At 34.2% G+C, this 26153-nt stretch overlaps 2 protein-coding genes across 4 annotated transcripts; both read left to right on the top strand.

Annotated features, from left to right (window-relative positions):
- Positions 1 to 1813: 1813 nt before the first annotated feature.
- LOC125870367 (probable serine/threonine-protein kinase WNK9) lies at positions 1814 to 5620 on the top strand. Of its 2 annotated transcripts, XM_049550780.1 has the most exons (7): positions 1814 to 2048; positions 2182 to 2219; positions 2370 to 2597; positions 3039 to 3259; positions 3498 to 3655; positions 3746 to 4181; positions 4268 to 5620. In XM_049550780.1, the coding sequence occupies exons 1-7, from the start codon at positions 1974 to 1976 to the stop codon at positions 5305 to 5307; spliced, it is 2196 nt and encodes a 731-aa protein (XP_049406737.1). In that variant the 5' UTR covers positions 1814 to 1973; the 3' UTR covers positions 5308 to 5620. The 2 variants fall into 2 exon arrangements, with proteins under 2 accessions (XP_049406737.1, XP_049406738.1); XM_049550781.1 differs by lacking the exon at positions 2182 to 2219 and having other exon boundaries at positions 1816 to 2048.
- A 5675-nt stretch (positions 5621 to 11295) lies between these two features.
- Positions 11296 to 24559, top strand: LOC125870244 (increased DNA methylation 1-like). 2 transcript variants are annotated; one of them, XM_049550627.1, is made up of 9 exons: positions 11296 to 11441; positions 11557 to 13810; positions 15395 to 15524; positions 15606 to 15694; positions 18669 to 18907; positions 20942 to 21028; positions 21502 to 21601; positions 22423 to 22615; positions 22732 to 24559. In XM_049550627.1, the coding sequence occupies exons 2-9, from the start codon at positions 11666 to 11668 to the stop codon at positions 23841 to 23843; spliced, it is 4095 nt and encodes a 1364-aa protein (XP_049406584.1). In that variant the 5' UTR covers positions 11296 to 11441; positions 11557 to 11665; the 3' UTR covers positions 23844 to 24559. The 2 variants fall into 2 exon arrangements, with proteins under 2 accessions (XP_049406584.1, XP_049406585.1); XM_049550628.1 differs by having other exon boundaries at positions 11304 to 11400.
- Positions 24560 to 26153: the final 1594 nt, after the last annotated feature.

Below are 26153 nucleotides of genomic sequence, written 5' to 3'. Positions count from 1 at the left end.
CATCATAGGAAAATTACCAAAGCATCCTTGAATACATCAATAATGGGTCCCACTTTTTGTTTAAAAAAATATGCATATTGGGAGGATATTTTTGTCCAAAGTGGAAATAGAATAAGTATAAAGCATTAAAGTCTTTTAAAATTTTAAATTGTTAATTCTTATTGTATGATTTGTAATACTTTTACGCCATTTTCAAATAATAGAGGTCATTTCTTCTTTCTCAATTTATGTAGTACTAAAAAAAATTTGAGATTCAATCAATTTTTTTTGTCTTTGAAATATTTCTAGCTGTTAATTACTGTAATTTATAGTACTTTCTAAGAAATTTTCAAATAATATATATTATTTCATTTGTCCCAATTTATGTGTCACCGGTAAAATTTGAAGAGTCAATCAGATCTTTTATATATTTTTATATCTTTTAAATATTTAAGTAATTAATTATCGTGATTCATAATATTTTATACAATTATTTAGTATAGTAAAATAAATTTAAAAGAAACAAACAAAACGAATTCATCATAGGAAATTACCAAAGCATCCTTCAATACATCAATAATGGGTCCGACTTTTTGTTTTTAAGAAATTGCACATTCGAAGGATATTTTTGTCCAAAGTGGAAATATGTGTAAAAAATGTGTATTTATTGTGATTTTGAATGTTTTGTGGGGTAATAGGACGCACACTAAGTTAAGGTGTCTTTTTGAAAATCTGGGACAACTTCAAGTATCACTTAATGTTTTTTCTCAAAATCTAATTTACTTTCGTAAACTATGTGTCAGATCAAAATCAAATTAACAAATTCAAAAGGAATGAGTAATAAATAGCTCATACAATGACATATTTATTATTTAAAAAAAGTACTCATTTTGGTTGAAAACTAACAAGATAGTTACAATAACTAAAGACCATGAAATTTTTTTGCATTGTGGCTTATTTTATATATATATATATATATATATATAATACGTGTTTGGTCCCTGTACAAGGCTACAAGTTGCAAGATTGTCAGTGACTCGGTGCCTGTAGGTGCAAATTGGCCAATTACGCCCTTGGACATATCTACACAGAAAATGGACACTGATTAAAGTTGAAAATTTAAAAAGGATATGATTGTAATCTTAGGGTCTCTTTAGCGCGATGCTCGATAGCTGCTTAGTGTTATATAAATATTAATAATATATGGATTTATTCTGAAGAAATTTATGTATAATTTTATGTAAAGATTAGTAATACAAAGTTAAGTTATTTATGTATTGGTTATTCTATATGTTATCTTACATATAATAATACATGATAAATTTCTCATATACATATATTTGTTATTCGTGTTTTAAAATTACAAATTAAATGTCACATTAATTTTATAAATCAATAGCTTACATCCTAATTATCAGATACCAAATATGATGTTACTTATACAAGATTTAGTACTTGCATAACTCATATCCTTTTTAACTAACGAAAACATCATCTAACAATAAAGAGTCAAAGCTCTCATAACTTATACATGTATTAGTTATGTAAATTTCTAAATAACGTACGGAGAACATAGTAAGGGACAACGTGGGGTGTGTTTTTTCTGGAATTTACAGCTCGTGATGAGATAGAAATAAAATTAAAAAAAAAGCAGGCTAAAAATAAAGGTGTTTTGTCATGATATGTCTGTTTGATTTTCTTTGGTGGGGGAGGTTTGTTCATAGCCTTGAGAAATCTTTGCCATGTTGGCTGTCTATGAGTTGTTTAAACTAAATAAAATATTTTTTAAAAAAAGCCTTTTTCTATTCAATGGACTAACCAAAGCCTCTTTTTTATTAGTAACACAAAAAATAAGATAAAGTTTTTCACAAACAACATAGTCCCCAGATTTTCTTCTATTAATCTTGTTTGAGTGCCAAATCATTACCCTTTCTCTGTGTTTTCTCATAAAAAGAAAAAAGATTATTTTTAAATTTTTTTTTTTTTTACAAAGAATGGATGGTGTTATTGACTTTGAATCAGATGATTCTGAGTTTGTTGAAGTTGATCCTACTGGAAGATATGGAAGGGTATGGTTCTTGTGTATATTCCAATTGCAATTTCTTGGGAATTGAGCCTACTTTTCTTAGTTTATTTTACTCTCTTTTTTTCAATTTTTTTCTCATCATTTTGAGCGTTTTTGTTTTGTTTTTTTGAGTCCAGTACAATGAAATTCTTGGTAAAGGGGCTTCAAAGACAGTGTATGTGCCTCTCTTTCTTAGTTTGTTTTTGTAAAGATTGAATCTTTTTCCATTTTTGGCATATGGGTATTTCAAGAAACAGGCATTTGCATTTACCTAATGTTTAAAATTTCATTTTTTTGATCATTTTTGGGTTAATTTTTGCTGCAGATATAAGGCTTTTGATGAGTATGAAGGGATTGAAGTAGCATGGAATCAGGTGAAGCTTTATGACTTTATGCAAAGTCCTGAAGATCTTGAGAGGCTGTATTGTGAAATTCATCTGCTTAAGACATTGAAGCACAAAAACATCATGAAGTTTTATACTTCTTGGGTTGATGTTGCCAATAGGAACATTAACTTTGTTACAGAGATGTTCACTTCTGGAACTCTTAGACAGTAAGTACAAATGAAGATCCTTTATCTTGTTCTTCTGTTTAGTTTTTGTAGTGTAGCCAAGTAATGTGTTTAGTTCATAATTCCTCATTTTTTAGAACATTTTGAGGTTACTTGATCATGGTATTTCTATAAGTAGTAGTCTGTTGTGATGTCTTGTTGTCTGGTGATATTAGTAGTCGTAGCATTGCTCATGTAGTTTCTTGTCCTTCGATTTCTGTTATTACCTATTGTTTCTTGTGCTTCTGTTACTTCTTTTTGGGTCTGCTTTGGATTACTTTTCCTTGAGCCAAGGGTCTTATCGGAAACAGTCTTTCTACCTCTGAGGTAGGGGTAAGGTCTGCGTGCACTCTACCCTTACCTGACCACATTTTGTGGGACTACACGGAGTATGTTGTTGTTGTAGTTTGTTGTGATGTGGACCTATATGTTAATCTTGGACAGGTATAGGCTAAAACATAAGAGGGTTAACATTCGAGCAGTAAAGCGTTGGTGTAGACAGATCCTGAAAGGGCTTCATTACCTGCATAGCCATGATCCTCCAGTTATACATAGAGACCTCAAGTGTGATAACATTTTTATCAACGGGAACCAGGGCGAAGTCAAAATTGGTGATCTTGGCCTTGCTGCTATCCTCCGCAAATCCCATGCTGCGCGTTGTGTAGGTAATTCTAATGCTATCATTCTTGGTGAAAATCTTGAATAACAATTGGAACTGATCATGTGATAGAAAATAGAAATCTGCTGGTGCTTATTCATACTATGATTATTCTGATACTATCATGCTAGACGAAAAACTTGATGAATAATTGAAATTAATGATGTGATTCGAAATATCTTAGTAGTGCAAATTCCATACACTATCCAGCTTAAATTTTTCTGAAAAATTGCTTGCCTGACCAGGAACGCCAGAGTTCATGGCTCCAGAGGTGTATGCGGAGGAGTACAATGAATTAGTTGACATCTATTCATTTGGAATGTGTATTTTAGAAATGGTGACCTTTGAATATCCATACAGTGAGTGTACTCATCCTGCTCAGATCTACAAAAAAGTGACATCTGTAAGAACCGAACATCTTGCAACTTGCTTTAGATTTTGCTCTTTAATGCATATACATCAAGGTATCAACATAGATTTTTTTGTTGTGTAGGGGAAAAAGCCAGATTCCCTTTATAAAGTCACAGATCCTGAGGTTCGTCGATTTGTTGAGAAATGCTTGGCAACAGTATCTCACAGACTATCTGCAAGGGAGCTTCTTGATGACCCTTTTCTCCAAGTTGATGATTATGTGTCAGACTCAGAGACACCAAATTATTTGCAAGACTCTGATGAATTTGACCTTACCTTAGGGCATCGACCCTCGAGCATATGTGATAACAACTCTCTAGTAAATGGTTGTCTTGGTTATCTTGGATATGAACCAGAGGATGATTCGTACTATCATCAACTTGAGTATGATGCAAATGAAATTGATCTATTCACAGATAACGAAGAGGATGATATGGAAAATGCTGATATCAGCATCAAGGGAAGGAGGAGAGAAGACGATGGCATATTTTTACGACTCAGGATAGCAGATAAAGAAGGTATTTCTTTATTATTGCTTCATATATATCAAGTAGTGTTTAGTAGTCTTGCTGTTAACTAAATTGCTGTACATTTACATTTACAGGTCGTATCCGCAACATTTATTTTCCTTTTGACATTGAGGATGACACAGCACTAACTGTCGCTACTGAAATGGTGGCTGAGTTGGATATTACAGAACAAGATGTTACCAAGATAGCAGACATGATAGATGGTGAGATTGCTTCCTTAGTGCCTGAGTGGAATAAGGGGTTTGGGATAGAGGAAAGCCCTGACTACATGAACCGTGGTTGCTGTCACAAATGTGCTTCTAATGGTTCTCTTGTGAACTACCTATCGTCCAATACTCCAGCACCGGCTAGGAACTTGCAAGTGCTACATTGTACCAAGCATGGATGTGGTGCTATGCATGGCCGTTTTGAGGAGATAACATACCATTTTGATGGCTCTGAACAATGTCTCACTGACCGTGCTCCTGACGGCTCATTGGAATCTGATGGTGTACACTTTACTGATATATGGGCACAAGTTGACAAAACAAAATCACGCCCACGAGATTCTGGTGACAATCAATCTGATGCTAAAGACAAAACGGTAGATGAATCCACCTATGGTGGTGAGGAGGAAGCTACAAGTGTCGACAAGGATGATAAGTCTCATCCAAGACTACAAGACTCCCCCTCTTCAAATTCTTCAGGAGCTAGAACTCCAGTAGAAGATCATGAAAATGAGATACAGCGAGAGTTGAGGTGGCTTAAGGCCAAGTACCAAATGCAACTAAGGGGGCTTAAAGATCAGCAATTAGGAGTCGTTCCAAAATATTCGACTCAAAGGTCCAGCAACAAAATCCCAAGAAATGATAAGGTATCGTCAGATTCAACTCCATCAGTAGAACAGGATCAGCTTCTACTACAATCATTTACATCAGGCAAGCACTTTTCCTCAGACTTCCCCATAGAAATCGATAACGAAAGTTCTATTTCTAAGGTTAGAAGATATCCACTTGCATATGGTTCTTGCAGCCCAGAGCACATGGCCACTGCACAGAGTTTCTATACAGGGTCATTGCTTCCCCACTCACTTCACCGGGCCACTTCTCTTCCTGTTGACGCCATAGATTTCTAAGACTCGCCCCTTTTACACGACTCACTCAATCAGACATTCATCCAGAACCTCAAAGCAACACTGACTGGCAGTTCATCTGCATGATTCATGTATTTTCCACATAAAGAGTTTTTTCAACTTGTAGACTCTTAGCTCCAAGAGAACATTACCTTCTTTTGGAACGATTGAATGTAAATAACCATGGTAGAGAAATCCTGATCTCACCAAATCAACTTTCTTGCAGTAATCTCAAACATAGATTATATGCAACAATCATGTATCGATAAGTGAATATACTATTAGATATTATAATAAAACATTTATTTGAGTGCTTCACCAAGAATCAAAAACTTGTTTGACATGAACAGTTTTCTCTTCCATCTGTTATATTGTTCCATATTGGTCAATCGTCTCCGTTTATGGTATTGAGCAATCTTTCATCTCGGGTTGAGTTAAGCCCAATGTCCATTTTTCTTCTCACATTACACAACCTTGTTCAACCTCTTACATATCCATTGTGAAGTTTACTCTGTGAGTAAAGAGCTTCCCACCTACCAAAGACGATTCTATTTTCAGGGCTCGTATATGAGACATCTGATTATGAATATAAGGGTTGCTTACCACCTCACCACAACCTTTTTGACGGTGGTTGAAGGTCTATGTTCCTCAAAAGTCAAAACAACTACTCCTAAAGGTTAAGTTAAAAAGCAATCTTGTGTCATTTCTTGGAGTTTCAACTCATATACATAATGTGAAAAAAGTACATCATCTTTTCTAACATGCCACTTGAACTAGGTTATGTAAAAAGTGACATAAATAAGCATACGCGTACACATTCTTTTGCTTTATGTTTCCTTTTTTCCCTACTCAAGTTCTTTGATTTCGACCTTCCTGTGTTTTGGTTAATCAAATTGTTACATGTGCCAACTAACACTTACCTGCCAGATTAAAAATATCAATTTGGCTTTCTTGAAAAGATAAAACATGTCAAAGATAAATGTCTAAGGGTGTGCTAGGTAATGTTTTTCGAGTTTTCAATGTTTGATTGGTCAAAAATTTTGGAAACACTTTCTCTGAAAAAATAAGCTTCTTAAAAATGAGGAATACGAATAAGTTCCACAAATGACACTCAACATTGATTATGCGTGTCGTACCCACCCTCCATCACAACTCATCTTCACCCCACTTCCTAGTTCCTAGCCCTACCGCTACCCTCTCCTCTCATAGTATCTTTCTAGAATATAAACAAATACTTTTAGGATGATATATTTTGGGAAAAACTATATAAATGGGTCATAAAACCCAAAATAATTACATGTTCATACCCCAATCCAAAGTAATTCAAGAAATACTCATTCTCTCAAAAAAAATAAAAAAATACAGCACATGCCCCCCATTCATTAAGGCTGATAATTTCACTTAATTGATACTAAATCAGTATATATATATATATATATATATATATATATTATTTGTATCAGTTAAGCGAAATCAGTTGGAGGTATATAATGTAATTATTTAGTGGGTATGAATATAAGGGGTATATGTTTGTAATTATTTTATTTTTGTGGGGGTATTCCCCATATTTTTTTGCTTAGTTATCCAACACAAAAAAAGAGAGTAAAAAATTCACTTATTTTCCTAAAATATATTTTTCAAGAAAACATTTTCCTTCAATCCAACACACCCCAAATCTCATATAAAATATTTGGAAAGTCTTCATTAAGATGAATTTCTGGACACACTATCTTGTTAAAAAGATCATAAATTTCATTCTTTATAATAAGGTCGATTATCTGTTACAATCTATATAAATATGACTTTATAGTATAGAAATTAGAATGCTCCTATAATGTTATGGATTTATATAAGTCAAACTCCATTTTTTTTAATACTGGCAACATTTGATTAGTAACCTACAAAACAAGGTACCTAAATGAAATCTTGTAGTAGCATGTAAAACTTCAAAGAAGACGTAAAACTTATTTACAATACTATATATTAGTGTATATATAATGTATATAACTCAAACTAATCTTATTGGATTATACTGGAATAGTAAACATGAACTTGTATCTGTCGAATGAGATGCTTGAAAGTGAGAAAAAATAAATGTGAAAGAGCTTTGTTAAAAGTCTAAAGAAATGAAGAGACATCTTCTTCTTTTATTATTTATTACATTTATAAATAAAAAGTTGAACGACCAGAATAGTCAGAAATCTTGTATACAAAATACATACAAAGTTTATATATATATAGTATGTATATATATGTTGTATATACTTTAATCATATTATAAGTCATTTGGGAGCTGGATAAGAAATAAGTTATCCATAAATTAATTCACATCTAACTTATACAATGTTTAGTAGGTAGATAGGAAATAAATTATTCATTTATAAAATTATACGACGTTTGATAGACAATTTAGAAACATGTATAACAATTATATGTATAAGTTATGAAGGAACATATGTATTATAATATGCAGGATAGAAAATATAATGAAATAACTAATACATATATAGTTAATCCCTTCATAACTAGTATTTGCATAAAATAACAGACTCGTACACATAACTAATTTCTCCATTATTAATATATGCAACTCTAATCAGCCACGAAACGAGTCCGTAATTGGTCAAATGATATATATATAAGTCTCCCAAGGACCAATAACCCTGGCTTGTGTCATTATTTTGTCTCCAAAAATGCTTAATTAAACCATGCAAAAGCAACCAACACATTGGTTCTTGCAAGACATCCCTTTTTTTTCCTTTTCTCTTTTTCCCCCATCTATCACTGTTCCAATTTTCACCCTATATATTTGGTTTTGTCAACCACTAGACCAACATATTCTTTTCCCATAAATAAATAAAAATTATGCAACTTTTCTTTTTTCATTTTTACCAACTTCTTGAAAATGTTGATGATAAAAGTGAATTGAAAAATTGATAATTGTATTAGTTACGGGACTGATTAAGGCCTTATTTGGTTTGACATTGTTACAACTTACAAGTGTTTTATTAAAAAATTATTCTTGTCCCTTTCTCATATATGTTTAAAGAGATACTATTTTTCTTACGTTAGATTAATAAGAACGTCTTTTCTATTAGATAATTTTTTTTATATAGATACAAGTGAATTTTTTTAAGATTTGGTTCTTGTTTGTTTAGTTAATCTTTAATAGTTTTAACTTTTAAGTTTTAAGCATGTCAATAATTCTTTGTATAGCATTGTTGGGTTTGATCTACTAACTAATGAAGTGAAGATAAAAATATAAACTTTTATATTTACATTTTAATAATTATAAAAAAAAATTCCACCTTTTTATGAGTAAAACTGATCATAGAAAATTACTAGCAAAATTATTAGTACTAATTTATTTATTTTTGGAAAAACTACTGCACATCTAAAAACGGTTATAAAATATTGTGATAAGTATTTTTTCTATCTCTAACCAAAAATTTTGAGTTTAAACTTTCAGTATGAAGTCGCCTTTAGTAGAAAATGCTTAATTCCTAAAAATAAAACTTATCGAATAAATTCAAATTAATTGAATTTCAAAACAGATGTTTCGACACCAAATGAAAAATCTACAAAAAATAATAATTTCTCAAACAGTGAAATCAAGGTAAAATACCACCCAAGGATAGACATAGTGGATGCGTTGCTCCTCCCTTAATCAAAGATCTCGAGTTCAAGTCTTAGATATGAAAAAAATCTTCGACACATCTTTAATTTTAAACCATAAGATCAATTTTTTCTTTAACTTTCTTTGAATCAAGTCACTCAATTCAAAATAGAAGGAATACTAATTTTTTTAAACCTACTTACGTATGAATACTATCAACAGTCATCGAATATTGTGATATAGTAAGTATTTCTTTATTTATAATCAAAAGCTTTAAGTTGAAATTTTCAATATGAAACCGTCTTTTTTAATAAAAGAAATGCTTAGTTATCAAAATAAAACTTTCGACACGTGAAATTCATATTAATTAGATTCCAAAACAGATATCTCGAACAAAAAAAAAACATCACAAGAAAAGAATTTGTCTCATAGTGAAATTCAGAAGAAAAAAAATGAGTTAACTGGTGAACAACGGTATGCTCAACTGACACCGAGCCCCCACATCTAGAAACCCTTGGATTCTACGGCTTACCCCTTTTCACTACCTGCAATTGCTGCCTCAAAATTATGGCTTAACTGAAAATAAAATTATATCTGAATAAAAAAAATTATATTTCTATATGAATTGAAACAAACAAATTCTTTTCTAACAATATATACATAATTAAATAAATATAAAAAATAATAAATTCTAATCACTTAAGATTCTTATTCCAACACAAAACTTAATTTTCTTATTTGGTAAATTATAATCTGTGTGCTTCATGATAAGTTGTGTTTTCTAAAAAGTTAAAAAAACATTGTGCGTTTTCTAATAAAAACAATTTTGTATCTAGGATAATTCAAAATCAAAAACTCTTAATTACCACTCAACTACAATCTTGGGTGGTGAGGAAACTACTTACTCCATTCCATATTAGTTTTATATTTTTTTACACACTTCTTAAGAAATCATAAATAAAATAATTAATTTTTGGGAAAAGGCTCAAATATGCCATCGAACTTTTAGAAAAAACTCATTTATGTCATCCGTTAAAAGTTTGGCTCATATATGCCATTGTTGTTAAAGAAAAGGCTCATCCATGCCATTTTTTTAACTCTAGTTTTGCAAAACAATTTCTTTATACCCAAACATGGTTTAACACTTTTTAATTGGAATTTTTGGATCAAATGTATACTTTTTGCTTGTTTTTCTTTAAAAACACCAAGAACACATGAAGAACATAAACAACTCCAAAATTTTCAACATCTTCAATTCTTCACGAAATCATCTCAAATTTCGGCTACACCATTAATTTCTTTTTTAAAAAAAACAAAAATTCTAAAATCATTTGTCTTCAAAAAATTCACCCATATTTAAAAAATATATTCCAAAAAACGAAAATCAGTCCCAAAATTTCAAAATTTGCTTTGATTCTTGTTTTTAACATTAGATCTTTGTTGACTAGTGTTTTTTGAGTTTATGTTCAAAATTTCAAATGATTTGAAGTTTTGGAGAATCTACCATTAAAGAATGTTCAAGTTTTGAAACTTTGAAGAAATTTCAATTGGGTCTTGTTGAGTTAGGTTGAATTCGAGCTCAAAAGAAATTGAGTTTTGGTATCTAGCTCGGAGCGAAACTACTCTTGAAATTTGAGGCGATTCATGAAGAATTGAATAAGTTTGAAATTTGGGAATTGTTAATGTTCTTTATGTGTTCTTAAGGATGTAGAAGCAAAAAATGTATATTTGATCCAAAAACACCAATAGAAAAGTGTTAAACCATGTTTGGTGTGTAAAAAATGATTTTGCAAAACTGGAGTTAAAAAAAATGGCATGGATGAGCCTTTTCTTTAACAGCAATGGCATAAATGAGCCAAACTTTTAACGGATGAAATAAATGAGCCTTTTCTAAAAGTTTGGTGGCATATTTGAGCCTTTTCCCTTAATTTTTCTAATTTATCCTTTATCTATGATTACTAGTATTAACTCAAAGATGATAAAAAGATCATGATCGGGTAATTTTTTTAAAAAGAATTAATTCTATTTTTATTTTGTAAATTAATAAAAAATTTAGAGTAATTATTTTTAGTAATATGGAAACCTAGTAGGAGTATGAGACTAAATGAATATTAGTGAATCAAATAAGAATATTAACATATTAATTGAACTCTTTTATCTGTTCAAGAAACAGAATGTATCAGTTTAGAACTACTTATGCATCAATATCAGAATTTTAAGATACTAAAATTATTTCATCTATATCTATAAAAATTAATATAAAAATAACAATATTGTATACTACAGTAATTTTTTATTTTTATATTTATCTTTTTGTGTTTTTGATAAAATATTATATAGCAAAAAAAAAAAAAAAAGAAGAAGCTGGGCTCTGTTCATATATATACAGAGTAGCCCAGAACCAATACAATTGCTCTCTATCTTTCTTGTGCGATTCGCTTGCTTCGCCGGAGAATTACGTCACTGATCGGATCAACAAGGTAATTCTGCCGTCGATTCAGTTCCCAAACTTTCCGGCAAGGTAAAGATCGCCGTCGATTCTTTTCATGCAAATCAAATTTACTCACTGAACACCAACGAAATTCCCCTAAATTTTGTTTGTAATTGAAAAAGTTGTGTTTTTTTTTCTGTTTCAGATCTGTGAATGTTAGATAACTGAACGAAGAATTTGGATTTCTGAAAGTTTGTTCGAGAACTTTTGGGGTGAATTTGCAATCTTTTTTCTTTATGAATTAAGGTTTGAGTATGGAGGGTAGTGTGAGATCAGGGGGTGTAGTGAAGAAGAAAAATTCATCTGGGTGTTTGATAATTAAGAAGAAAGATGATAGAATAGGCATGGGTGGAGGAGGGGGTGTGGGTTCTTCAAGGGGTTCACAGAAGGTGAAAAAGAGGCCTAGAATGGTTGAGAGTGATTCGGAGTCGAGTGAAGAGTCATTGGAGCCAATTAGGAGAAAGGGTGGAGAGAAATTTCACAATGGGTCAGTTGGCAGTATAAAAAGTGGTGTGGAAAGTAGAGAATTTGGTAGGAATGGGAATATTGAAAGTGAGAGTAAGAGAAGTAAGTTAGATTTGTTTGATTTCGACGAATACGATGAATTCAATGAGGAGATGAAGTGGAATTCTGCAAGAACTGGGAGTTCTAGTAGGAATATGATGATTGAGAAGAGGAAGCACTCTAATATTGATAGTTCTAAGGAAAGGAGTGATTCTGATGATGACGATGAAGCACATATGCCAATTTCATTGCTTAGGTTGAAGAGTAGGGAATCGTCTCAAGAACCAATTAGATTTCAAGGGAAAAATGGAGTCTTGAAGGTAATGGTGAATAAGAAGAAGAAGATAGACTTATCACACAAGGATTATGATGTTGAAAGTAGGAAAGGTTCCAGTTCTGACGATGGTGTCAAGAAGGATGTGCTACGCCGAGCTTCTTTGCACTCGGATTCTAAACGCCCTGAAAAACGATCACTGTCCATTAAAACGGAGCAGGCTGAGCTGAAATCACAAAAATCTTTCTTGGCAAAAGGCATTAAGTCTGTAGACTCTGAAAATGATGGAACTGATACATCACTTAAGTTGGCACCACCTAATTCAAAGACGAGGAAGATTAAGGAAGAAAGCAGGTCTGTAGCAGCTGAAGATGTTGGCCCTGCTAAGAACAAAGAAGGAAAATTGAAACGTCGTGGGAGTATGGATAAGCAGCAGCTTCAGCTTGCTAGCTCAAATGCTAGGGTGATTAAGGAACAAAACAGGTCCATAGCAGCTGAAAATGTTACCCCTGCCAAAAGCAAAGAAGGAAAATTGAAACGAGGTGGGAGTACTGAGAAGCAGCAACTGCGTGAGAGGATCAGAGGAATGCTTATTGAAGCTGGATGGACCATTGACTATAGACCAAGAAGGAACAGAGATTACTTGGATGCAGTGTATATTAATCCTAGTGGAACGGCATACTGGTCAATAATTAAGGCTTATGATGCACTGCAAAAACAGTCAGAGGAAGATCCAGGAAAAAGTAAACTTGATGGTGGCTCTACTTCGTTTGCTCCATTAGCTGATGATTTAATCAATAAGTTAACCAGGCAAACACGGAAGAAGATTGAGAAAGAAATGAAAAAGAAAAGAAAAGATGATGCCAAGAACCGAGATTACATGAAGTCTACTATGCAAGAGTCTGCAGAGGACACAGATGATGATCAGCATGAGGAAAGACTAAGTAGCTATGTAAAGAAGAAAGGTAAGTTTCTGAAATGCAAGTCGCATGCAACAGATCAGGAGACTGATGGTGATACAAGTGACGATTCTTCAAAGGGAGGAAGATCTAGGCAAGATATGTCCGGAAAATCATCTATTGGAGCTGCTTCCAGTGAAATACAGGGAAGAAAAAGTAGGATAATTAGGCGATGTACATTGTTGGTTCGCAGGTCTGATAAGGAGCAAGATTCTGAAAGCGATGGCTATGTTCCTTATACTGGAAAGAGAACCTTATTGGCCTGGATGATCGACTCTGGGACAGCGAAGTTAAGTCAGAAGGTTCAATATATGAATCGTAGGAGGACCAGAGTAAAGCTAGAAGGTTGGATAACACGAGATGGCATCCACTGTGGTTGCTGTAGTAAAATTCTTCCAGTTTCAAAATTTGAGCTGCATGCAGGAAGTACATTGCGTCAACCATATCAAAACATAATCTTGGAGTCTGGTGTTTCTTTGCTGGAGTGCTTGGTTGATGCATGGAATCAGCAAGGAGAATCTGATCGCGAAGATTTCCACACTGTAAATGCCGACAGTGATGACCCTGATGATGATACTTGTGGTAGATGTGGTGATGGTGGGGACCTTATCTGTTGTGATGGCTGCCCTTCGACTTTTCATCAAAGCTGTCTGGGTGTACAAGTATGTAGAATATGCTTTTTTGCTCACTGTTAGCATGTTTCCCCTCTTAATTAGTACTGTGCCTTCCTGCATTATTATTTTTTTAATTATTTTTTTTGTGGTGGTAATATGAAATATATTGTCATCTTTTCTTTTTGTCTATACTTGGTAATAAGGGTAGTTTCCTCACATTTTAAATGTATGGATTTCTTGTTTTCCTTTGTGCAAGAATGTTAAAGTGTCCTTTATCCTAGGAAATTCGACTTTTAAAACTACTGAGGAGATGGAAGACAAACAATAAAGAACAGAGCTTGGTTGTGGGGAAGGTCAAAATGATAGAGACTGATACTAACATTTCCATTTGAGAAACCACCATAGTCCTATGATAAAATAGAACTATAGAAAGAACCAGGTTACAGAAAGTCAGAAATGGAGGAAGCAATGTCTTTTGAGATCATCTTGCAACAATATACAACTGATCTACAAGATATGTAGTTTCCAATAAATGGTTTCACTTTTATCACATCCATGTGATTTATACAATAACTGAACAGAACGAACTGGTTAAAATGGAAAGGAAAAAGTACAATCCTGTTGAGTTGAAAAAGAAAAGATAAGACGATGGCTCTGCTCCAAGTTCAAAAAGAAAAAGACACTTGTAAGAACTTAAGTTATGATGAAAGTCTTATACTTAAGCACCCAAGTGTATAGCCTAGTGGTCAATGAAGCAGGAGGAGAACCATGAGGTCTCAGGTTCAAATCCCATAGAGGCAAAAAGCACTAGGTTATTTCTTACCTTCTGACTAAGTCTCGACGGTCAGAGTTACTATCGGTACCTATGCTGGTGGGAGGCAACAGGTACTTGGTGGATCAGACAAGCTGCGTGCAAGTTGGCCAAGACACTCCTGTAATTGAAAAAGTTCCTCTACTTATTAACAATAATGTTTTTGGCTGTCTTGTAGCTCTTTGTGAACAGATCAGTGTACTTTAGTACTTTATCTGCATCTGTTCCCTTGTTGTTTCTAGGAATAGTTATTCCCTTTTATGATTTCTTTACCACCATCTTGGTCAACAGACTTGAGCTCCATGTGCTGTTTGATTATCTGAAATTATTGAGTGCACATGCCCCTAAATCTCATGCATAAATGCAACCATTAAGGAGCTATGTGACAGAAGTCAATCAACAACAGTATGCAATCTAGCCCATTTTGTTTCTTGATCTTGCTTCAACATCTGTCAACAGACATCATTATAGCATAACTGTTCGGTATAAATCATTCCAAAAATAACTCCGTCCTCTTCCCTTCCATCTGCAAGACTGTTTTAGTTTGTTGTTTGTATCGTTAAAAGAATGGAAAGAAAGATAAGTGCATAAATATCACCAGAACTGATTGTGTAATATGGAAATGAACATTGATTAGGATATTTATTTCTTAGAACATCAAACTCTACCTAGGCATCTCCAAAAGATGCAACATATGCAGACTGGGATTTTGAAATTTTCTGTTACTTTATAATATTATTTATGTGCTTATTTGAATTCAGCCTAGAAGATGAGATCTAGTCTCTCTAAGCATCAGGCTCACATGTTTCTTTTTTCTGCAGATGCTTCCTCCAGGCGATTGGCTCTGTCCAAATTGCACATGCAAATTTTGTAACACCGGCAGTACTATCACAGAGGAAGGTGAGGGAGCTGTAGATGAGCTTCGCTGGTGCAGCCTCTGTGAGAAAAAATGTAAAGATGTTTTGCTTTTGGAGGTTTAGTTGCTTTACATCTTCTATAACTGAGCTGAATTATTGAACTTCCATTTTGCAGATCATAAATCATGCAGTCTGGATATGAATGCTATACCCTCTAGTTCTAATAATCCATCTGTATCGTTTTGCGGGAAGAAATGCCAAGAGGTATTTCTTTTATCAACCTTCATTGTTCACTATTTTTCAATTGTTGTCCTGTCACAAATTCTAATGGAGTTAACTGTCATTTACCTTCATATCAAACAAATAACATTTGGCATAAAGTCCATCCATGTGTTGAAAAATGCAATCATGATCACCCAAGCTTTAGAACCTTCAGAATTGAAATTGGTCATTGTCATTACATGTCTCGCTTTCAGTCTCTTGCCAAAGAAGCTGAGTTGAAAAGCAAAAATGTGCTCTTCCGCATTAAGGGGTCGTTTGGTTAGCAAAAATAATGCATGCATTAGCTCTGTGTATTAGCAATACTTTGTTTGGTACACTTTTTTATGCGATTAGTTATACACTCTATTGTGTATTAAGGTGTGTACTACTAATACCATGAATTTCTAGGTATTAGTAATGCAAGGGGATTTAATGCATGGATTAGCATGGTTAAAGACCCAATTATCCCTCAAAACCCTTTTCACATCTTTTCCACCATAATTGTGGAGGATATCTTTGTAAATATACATTTTTATGCAATACATGCTATTTTTAATACACCAAACCAAACAATGCATAAGAAATAATCTATGTATAATTAATGCAAGCATAACTAATACAAACATTACTAATACACTCTATTTAACAATTCTTTTATACACCCTACCAAACGACCCCTAAGTGCCTGCTGGATGGTATAGACATAAGTCATGTCTGTGGCATCTTTCAGTTCTCTGGATATTAGAATACCTTTCAAGTGAAAAATTGAGAGCATATAAAGGAAATCAAGAGGGAAAAAAAATCAAGTGAGGATTTTAAAATTAAGAAGCACAGACTGGAAGTTCTTTCTTGTGATCTATGAACGTTAATATAATCGGCACAATGATTTGACATGCTGTTGGAAGAGCGAAGAAGCTGAGAATCAAAACTCTGCAACTAATTGCATAGACAATAAACAAGAGTAAAGGAAGAAATGGACTGAAAAAACTTTAGGGACTATAAAACTGATCCAACTGAAAGGCTGTGGTCTTTAAAAGATCTGCTAGCCAAATATGATGCAAACACAGCTAAAAAAGGCAAAAATTTGGACTTCAACCCTGAAATAATATAAGAATCCCAGAGTCAGCTTGTTTTGTCTGAATTGTTTCTTTATTTCTTCTTGAAACACTGTTTTCAACGAACCACCTATCCTTTCAATTGGCCACAGCACTGTAATGTGCATATTTGTGTTCTGAAGTCTGATATCATGGATTGTAAATCCTAGTAGATCTCTCTTAAAGGAGTCTGTATCTGTAACCTTCTTTTGTTTAGCCATCCAAGTCCTTTTAATTGCTGCGGAATGTAAACCTTGAGTTTCTAATTTGCTTGAGCCAAGGATACCTCGTGGTACCAATTCTACATGTGAAGAGCCTAACTTCACTAGGCTTGTAAATTTATTACTTAGTGAGAATGTAGCAGTTATATACAGTGAATAAAGAGGAACACTCTTTTGATTATAGTATACCATAGGGGGATACACTCTGGATAGTGGATTCTACACATGAATTGGGGTTTACTCTCTCTTCTCCATTTTATTTGAAGAAACCAAAACTATGTTCCATTTTTGGCATTGTCATACCAACATGGTATCATTATCCAATTCTCTCCCTGATAAGCTCCTAAACATGACTGCAAAGGACCCTCTCTACTATATACGCCAGGTAACAGAACCTAGCCCATCTATTATTGGCCTTGTCAAACTGAAAAATTGTAGCTAACCAATCATCTCCTCTATAAGGTGCTTTAACGACTTGGTACCAATAGGAACAATCTCAAGAAATGACTCAATTGGAAAGTTCACTCACCCCTCTTTTTTTTTTTGAAAGTAAAAGATTGGGGATGGATTCTTCTTTTGCTTTTTGTTCACCTGCATATATTTTAGCACCTTCTTGGTGCCTGCTCTTTTAATACAGTTACCATTTTTTGGACGTGAAAATGTTAATTAATTTGTAGCACCAAGAAAGTGCAGAGATGCGCAAAAATCAGAGGACAATTGCTCTTTTTTTTAAAAGTAAGGAGTTAATGAAAGTTCATGAGAAGATCAACATCAGTTACATTGACCATTTTACGCCAAGAGTTGAATGTCTAGAATTTAAAAGATCTATGGTTGCATTCCATCCAAATGTTCCATAGAGTGCATGCAGGAACTGCTCTATAAAGTATTTCAAGGACTTCTTTAACATTTGCCCTTGCCAGCTTTCCAATACACCTTCCACTGTATTTCGTGTAGCCCGCTGCACCTATAGAGGGTTCAAGAACAAGCTCCAGATCTGCTAATGAGAACTGCTGCAAAAAACAAATGTAATGCCTCATACCAAGTATTGCACGGTTAGCATCTGTTGAACTAGCCACCATGAACATGGGGCTAAATCCTCTCTTTGTAGCTTGTAGTCTTGAACTTGGACCTGGAAGATAAATTTCTGAAAGTAATGGTAGCGATCTGTACAATCAAAGCCGAACAGGAACCTGAAATTGCCATATGGAACTTAGAAACGGAGTAGAGAGGAAAATGCAATTGGATTGTTGAGGCTTGAATTGACAAAACCAAACAGTTTAATACTGTGGGGAGGCATGAATGAGATGGATGAATTTAGACCCCCTTCTCCTTGTCTCCTATCCTTGATTACTTACTGGTTGCTCAAGAGCCTTAACTGGAGTTTATTTTTCTCTCAGAAAGTTACCATTATGCAAATGCATGATCTTCAAAACTACCAGTTTGGTAGCAAATTCAGTTGGACTTCTGTTATTTTACTGAGAAACATGCAGTAAATGGTGAATATTGTGTGTCCTGAAATTATAATTTTTTCTCTGAGAGTCCGATACTGTTTGCAAGCTCGAAAGTAGTGAAACTATTTATTGAGCTGAGATGGTCTGTGTCGCCATCTCTCACAGGATAAGTTAAAATAGTTTGACTCATTTCTCTTCTCTATTTTTGCAGCTGTATGATCATCTGCAGAAGATTCTTGGTGTCAAACATGAGATTGAAGCTGGATTCTCATGGTCCCTAATTCAACGAACGGATTTAGACTCTGATCATTCTCATCATGCCTTTTCTCAACGGGTGGAGTGCAATTCTAAACTAGCTGTTGCACTGGCTGTTATGGATGAATGTTTTTTGCCGATTGTGGATAGGAAAAGTGGCATCAATATTATTCATAATGTTCTTTATAACTGCGGGTAATAATCTCTTTACCTTCTATATGCCCTGTTGTACTTTTGTAAATGTTATGATAAATACTGAAGACCCGTTATTTTGATTAACTTCATTAAGCTGGCTGAATGATTTAATATCAGCATTTACTAATAATGTAAAATGTCATAGATATACTAATTTGAAGATGGATGTACGGTCATATACGATAAAAAATGATCACATCACATATAGGATGCAAGTAATGCATAGAAGATAAAGCATGAGGAGGTCACTTGAGATAAAATAGACATATCCTCTAGATGCAGAGGTTCATAGGTGTGAAAAATTAAGGTAATGGAATGTGGCAAAAGGGAATGGATTCACTATCAAAGAAAAAAAATTCAGGATCAGTACAGATTTAGCAAACAAAGAACACACTGGAAGCACGGGATCTATATAGGAAATACCAGCTAATTGATAGTAAGTTTTAGTTTTTGATACACTTACTCAAGTTACGTCCGGTGCTTGTGAGGAGGACTTTTATTCTTATTAAAGACTTGTATGTCCATATAACAGTAAGTTTGTGATGTTAGAATGTAAAGTTTTAGAAAATTACTTGTTTTAAAAGACCAAATACTTAGTATTAGAATGAAGATCGAATTTGAGAATGAAATAGAGGATTTGAATTACTTATTATGCGAGTGTTTTATCATTTTTTTTTAAATTTCATTGAATTATAATTTGACAATTAAAATCACAATATACATAGGGAGAAAGTCTATGAGACTTTGGTCATAAATGTGCTGTGGAAAGTGCATTGTTGCCCATTGAGGATAGTTTGGTAAATATGAATGTTTTGTAACTACATATCTGTCTCGTAAAAGTTAAAAACAACTTCTACTTCTGCTTCTGAGGAGAAGCTACCTTCATCAAACTTCATCCTCACGACAAATGAAATTTCTGCTACTACTCAAAAGCACTTTTTTTTTTCAGAAGCTTGACCAAACATCATAAATCTTCCAGATAAGCATTTGAAAAAAAACACTTCTAATATACCAGAAGACAAAAGGCTATTATTACTTAAACTGGTCTGATTTATTTCCAAAAGGTGAAGCTGGGCATTCAGTTTGAGAGGGGAGAGAGAACAATGTTTATTATTTTACATCTTTTGTCGTCACCTCAAAAAACATTTCTGCTACTACTCAAAAGCACTTTTTTTTCCAGAAGCTTAAGCAAACATCATAAATCTCCCAGTTAAGCATTTAAGAAAGAAAAAAAACACTTTTAATATCCCAGAAGACGGAAGGCTATTACACTGGTCTGATTGATTTCCAAAGGTGAAGCAGGAAATTCAATTTGAGAGGGGAGGGAGTATAATGTTTCTTATTTTACATCTTTTGTCCTTGGCTGATGCTCATAAACTGTCAACATAGCTTTATCAAAAAAAATAAAAATAAAAATAAACTGTCAACATAGTAGAAAATTACTGAATATGCTTTTTTCTGTTGCCTTTTCTTATCTCCTTAACTTGCAGCACTCTTTAGCAAATGCACCACTCTTTATCTTCCTCGTAGACTCTGCCTTGAAATACAGAGATTATCTTCTTAGAAATCTAATTACAAATAGATTATGCCCACGCCTTTTCTCTGTCACCAAAGAAATCCCAAATGGCACTGTGATGTTAAAAGCCATATTCATGGGAATGTGTCGATTCCTTCTTTGTGATTCTTTATAATATTGTTGCCTGTTGCTGTTAGAACAAATGATTTCTTTTATTTTTGCGGATTGGGTTTTTGAATCACCATTGAGGGAAATATATTGATTTTATTGGGTCAACCCTTATCTCTTGTTTGGAAATCAAAAGCCGAATTGCCAATTTAGCCATGCGATTTCTATTTTGATGTCTGAGAACAATATTTCCCTATTTTTTCTTTATGGTTTTGCAGGATGTGCTTGCGTGTTTTTAGATTCGTCTTTTACCTGGTTGTTGTGTTCAGAGTTCTTTCCCTTTTTCCTTTTCTCTGAATTTGGCTGTATTATTCAGCAGTTATCTGATGCTGTTTTTCTTTCCTATGAAGCTCAAACTTTACCCGGCTGAATTTTCATGGCTTCTATACGGCAATCTTGGAAAGGGGCGATGAAATAATATCTGCTGCATCCATAAGGTATACTGGATTGCTCAAGTTGTTTGCATTTGAAAATTCAAGTTTATTTTTCATATAATGATAGAGTTGGTGCATGAGTGTGGATATGTTGTACAGTTGAACTGTCTCAGAACTTGCGATTGTGTTCCTTGCATTGGGATTTATGATCTTTAATGAAATGTAATTATGCTTATCAATTCGTCTTAGAATTTATTGCAATAGTGGACCATCCTTTTTGCCAGCATTTAACTGAATGTATCTCAATGTCAGCTACTGCTCCAAATTACTCTCAGAAGCAATTTTTTTTTTTTTGACTTTCATGTAAAGATTTTTTTTTTTTGGAGAATCCATGTAAAGGAACCTCTCTACTCATTACTCTCTCAAATTAAATTGTCCTGTTAGATAATTTCTTGTTTAACTTTTTTCTTATTTTTTGCTCATGTTTGTTCCGTCGTGCCTTACCAATCAATAAACATGTTTTGGCTGTAATTTAGGATCCATGGAACTCAACTTGCAGAAATGCCGTACATTGGGACCAGGAATATATATAGGCGCCAAGGGATGTGCCGCCGGTTGCTGTCTGCTATTGAGACGGTATAAGAATAATTATTGCTTCCTCACATTGTTCATCTAATTGTTTTGAAGATGGTTGTGTACATAAGAGATCATTGAGATATGTCATGTACTTTCATGTGCATTCATTGCTATGCAATTATAAAATGAGCTATTGAGAGTCATCATTTTGTTTACGCCAAAGGATTTATTGGAGCAAAGGACATCCTAATTTCTTTTCCGTTGCAGTGCTGGTCTTCAGAAGTAGCAAACAGATAATTTAATTCAGCACTTTATCAAAGTGACAGCTACAACTGCAATCACTTGATGTGTATGTAAGAAACATGAAAAAGCAAATAGTTGTGTGGAAATGTATGATGCGTAAGGAAATGTTGTAATACCTGATGCTCTAGAAGAAAAGTAATACTATCTATTTCTTGAATTAATATTTGAATATATAAGAATGTCCGTAAGTTCCCAAGAGTTAGTCTCCAAAGAAGCTAAGTAGCATTGGACAGCTGTATTCTTACCGAAAGAAAATGGTGACATTGTGAAAGAAGGGACAGGAACCTGGCTTCATCCGTTTTGAAATTCTGTTCATTCCTGTTGCTGCTTTCATCTCCCATTAACGGGGATATATATGTAGGACATCTTAAGACTTGAATTTCTTTATGCTTGCTAACAGTACAAGTGATTTTTCGGGATGGTTAATAAATGCATGTCATACCTTTTCCAGCTGTCACATGCATCTGCTTTCGGTTAGTCAGGCATTATGTGATTGCATGTTGATTATGTTCTTTGTATTTTGGTCGTCAATATTGGACTGCAGACCAACAGTTTAATTTGTGGTCTCATCTTTTCAGGTCCTCTCCACACTGAAAGTTCAGAAGTTGATTATTCCTGCTATATCTGAGCATATGCATACTTGGACCGTAGTTTTTGGATTTAATCCACTTGAGGAATCTCAGAGGCTAGAGATGAAGTCCATCAATATGTTGGTGTTTCCTGGGACAGATATGCTACAAAAGAGGTTACTAAATGGAGAGACCCTAGAGGGTAATATAATAATTAAATTTCTGCTTTTACTTTTTGCTGACCTTTTAGGAATTTTTTTTAATCTTTTAATCTTTACTGTCCATGTTTGTGATTTGAACTTCTGGATTTTTCTGTAGCTGGTATAAATGCTGGTGATTCGAAACATAGTGTTCCTCGGTTGCCTGCTTTGGTTGAAAAAGCTGATAAGGACTCCGACTCCCCTACTAAGTGCGACGGGAACTTGCATGATCAAGCCTGCATAGAAAAAGTTGATGACGGTGTTGGTGCTTCTGATTCTCCATCTACACCTGTCGATTTAAGTGATAGTGCTTTGGTTAGAACAGAAAGTGCTGATTGTGGATCAGATATTCAAATCTCCACTAAGGAGGCTACATCTGTCCAATGCAATATGGAGAAGAAGCTGCCTGAATCGACCACAAAATCAAGGCCCTCCTCTCCTTCCAGTGCAAGTATAGGAAACGCTGATTCGGGAGATGTTTCATTGGGTCCTTCCACAGAAGTTGATGACCAGTCATCTGAGCCGGTCCATCAAAAATTGTGCATTTCATTGGATGAAGCTTCTGCCAGAAACATTGAGGTAGAGAAACAGAATGAGGAGGTTTCAGATAATATTTCCATTGATGCCAATGCGAAAGGTTTATCGGCAGATACCAAAGCTAGTTGTTTTAAAGAACCTGCTGCACCAAGTGCAGAAGAAGAAACTGTCAAGACAAAAGTTTCAGTATGTGTCTCTGCAACTTGTGAGAGTACAAAGCCTCCCATAGATGTCCTCTCAGACTCTACTCAACCAAGTACACCTGGCGTGCAGAATGGGCGAAATGTGGCTTTAAAGCAAACTTCTGATAATAAACGTCTTGATGACGGAGATGTTTCCCTGGAGGAGGGTAATTTGGATGCCTCTCCAATTGGTGATGGAGTTAATGACAATAATGGTGCTGAAGTTTCTTCTTCTAAACCTGCAATTGATTCCTCGGTTGAAACTTCTTTGAATGCTGCCCCAGAAAATAACATGGACTGTCAACTTTCTCTCTGTCCTGGATCTCAAGCATGTGGCTTGAACCCTTCTGATGGCTGTTCTGAAGCAAAAGTTTCTCTTGATGAGAAGATAGTTCACTCTGATCCTGGTCGGGCAGAAACTCATGAAGTAACTGTAGCGGGCAGTTGCAGTGGAACTGTTGATTCTTCTGCTGATGTTTCTGCAGAACTTGTTGCTGAAGAAAAGATTTAGACTCTGGTCTAGGCCTATTGATGCTAATCACACTGACTATGCTTACTTAAACATCACGGTAATCAACGTAAGCTTGATGTAGGATTTTGTACAAGGTCTCCTATGAAGTTGTTTCCTCACCTGAACTACTTTTGGGTAATCAAGGTCATCTCACGTTCCTGAAGCTGTTTGTGTTTTGTCAATCAAACCAATTTTGATTCTTCAGTGGGTTATGTCGTAAAGGGAAAGAAGGAAATAGTTATTCAGGAAGGCAATTATAAAAGAATTGGTCTAGTAGTTGTGCAATTTCTCTGCTGTCATCTAGGTGGAGGATTTCAGAAATGTATAGCAGCTTTTGATTGGATGCTCTGAAACCAATGTCCTAAACCATCTGTGGAAATTGAGACACTCAGAGCCCTTCAGGAGCTGGTGTAATGGAAATTGTCTTTATCGATCTATCAGCATAATGGAGTGTCTGTCTGGTAGTAGTTTGGCGGTACAATCACCTGCCTATTAGTAGTATCATTATCAAAAGGGTATGTGAATTGTACCTCATGGATACGGCAGCAAATTTTGTGAACCTTGTGGATTCCATTGGTGAGAGACACCAACAAAGATTTTGAATGTACATATGTAGTTTTGTGTAGATCTAATATTCTGTTACCAAGGTCCTCAGAGATCCTTGTAATTCATCAATTGAAATGATAATATCACCAAATATCCAAGTTTCTGGTTAACTTCTTCATGATGAGATCCCTCGTAATTGCTTCTTATTAGGACTCTGCCTGATCTTGCTAGCGACACAGATTCTTGTAAGGTACATATTTTTCACATATTTTATGGTTTTTAAGTTCCTGTTGATACTTCCACTATTTGTAGTGTTCAATTCAGCAGATTTACCCAGTTTTTGTATTTCGTTCCGTTTGTTATCTATATCTATTATCGATATATTAGACTTAAGGTAGATATCTAGAATCTTTGAATGTGGAAAATGGAAATTTATGCTTATATATATGTTGTCACAACAACTGACCAAATAATTGTAAGATGGAATCTGTCCCAAATTCTTGTCTGGTAAGGATGGATGTGGATGAAGTTTGACATCTTTTATGCACACGGATACATGTACTTTTGACTTGTTTACTATATTCTTTACTGGTAAGTGGTAACTCAGAAATTGGCAACAAACACACACGACGTGCAGGCTTGTCTACTTTGTTCTGTTGCCCCACCCCCCACCCCTATAAATGATCATATCTATCTTATTAGATCAGTAGTCAAAACTGCAAATTCAAATCATGGCATACAAGAGATCTGGGATGGATGCATACACAGGTTTAATACCTTATCTCCATGGTGTTGTTAAGAGAAGGACGTATCTCCAAGGATTTCAAAGGCTCAAGAGAGGGAAAACCCTCTCTACTTCCGAGGAAGAACGGAGACATAATAAGTTGATTCTTTCAAAGAACAGGAAACAACGAAGTGTTATGCCAGGTTGTGGATTGTGGAAATGGTAGTAGTTCTTGAAAACAATAAATACAACCTATGATATGTTTCTATCAGAATTTGTATAGTATTTCTTTTTCTTAGGCTACTTTGGATCTTTAAAATGTGTCTCCACAACTGAGTAACAAAAGTTGTTTGTTGCTAGTTTCTTTATAATTCAAGGAAATCTCTCTTGTATATTCTTCGTGGGTCGGATAAACACTTGAATAACATAAATTATTAGTATTAATATTTGTTTCATCTTTGAAAGGTAACTTCCCGACTCCGTGTAACGTTTTAACGAAATTGATTTAGCCAACATCTCGAAAGACTTCAAACCAAGACTTGAACTCAATTTGATTATCAAGGAAGAGTGTAATTTTATAGTGAAAAGCATCAAAGTTTGTGTAGGAAAAGAAAAGGAACATAAAATTATTTATACTTAAAATAGAACAAAATTGTGATCCCCCAACAAGAGTGACCTAGTGGTGGAAAGAAATGTGGCCGCGCTAGAGAAATCATACAAAAATGATCGAATCTTTAAACATCAAAAAAAAGAAATGAGATATTTAAAAATGGTCAAAATAGTTAAATAGGAGGATCGCTATAACTATAGTCTTATATAGTATCTCAATATTTTGCTCTTGTAATGATCTTGAGAGCTAATGTATGAATTTGATCAAAAACAAAATTAGATGAATTCTTTTTATTTGTCTAAAATTTTGGTGAATGAGTGGAAGGCGTAATTGATTAAAAAAAAAGTAGTAAATCGAGTAAAAATCAGATAAAAGATTATTATAGTAGTTTATCAAAATTATTGTAAATACTTTTTTTTTTTTAAATTAT

Source organism: Solanum stenotomum, chromosome 7, assembly GCF_019186545.1.
Source record: "Solanum stenotomum isolate F172 chromosome 7, ASM1918654v1, whole genome shotgun sequence".
Taxonomy (NCBI): domain Eukaryota; kingdom Viridiplantae; phylum Streptophyta; class Magnoliopsida; order Solanales; family Solanaceae; genus Solanum; species Solanum stenotomum.
The sequence above is the reverse complement of the archived record's forward strand: the minus strand, read 5'-3'. Positions and strand labels throughout refer to the sequence as shown.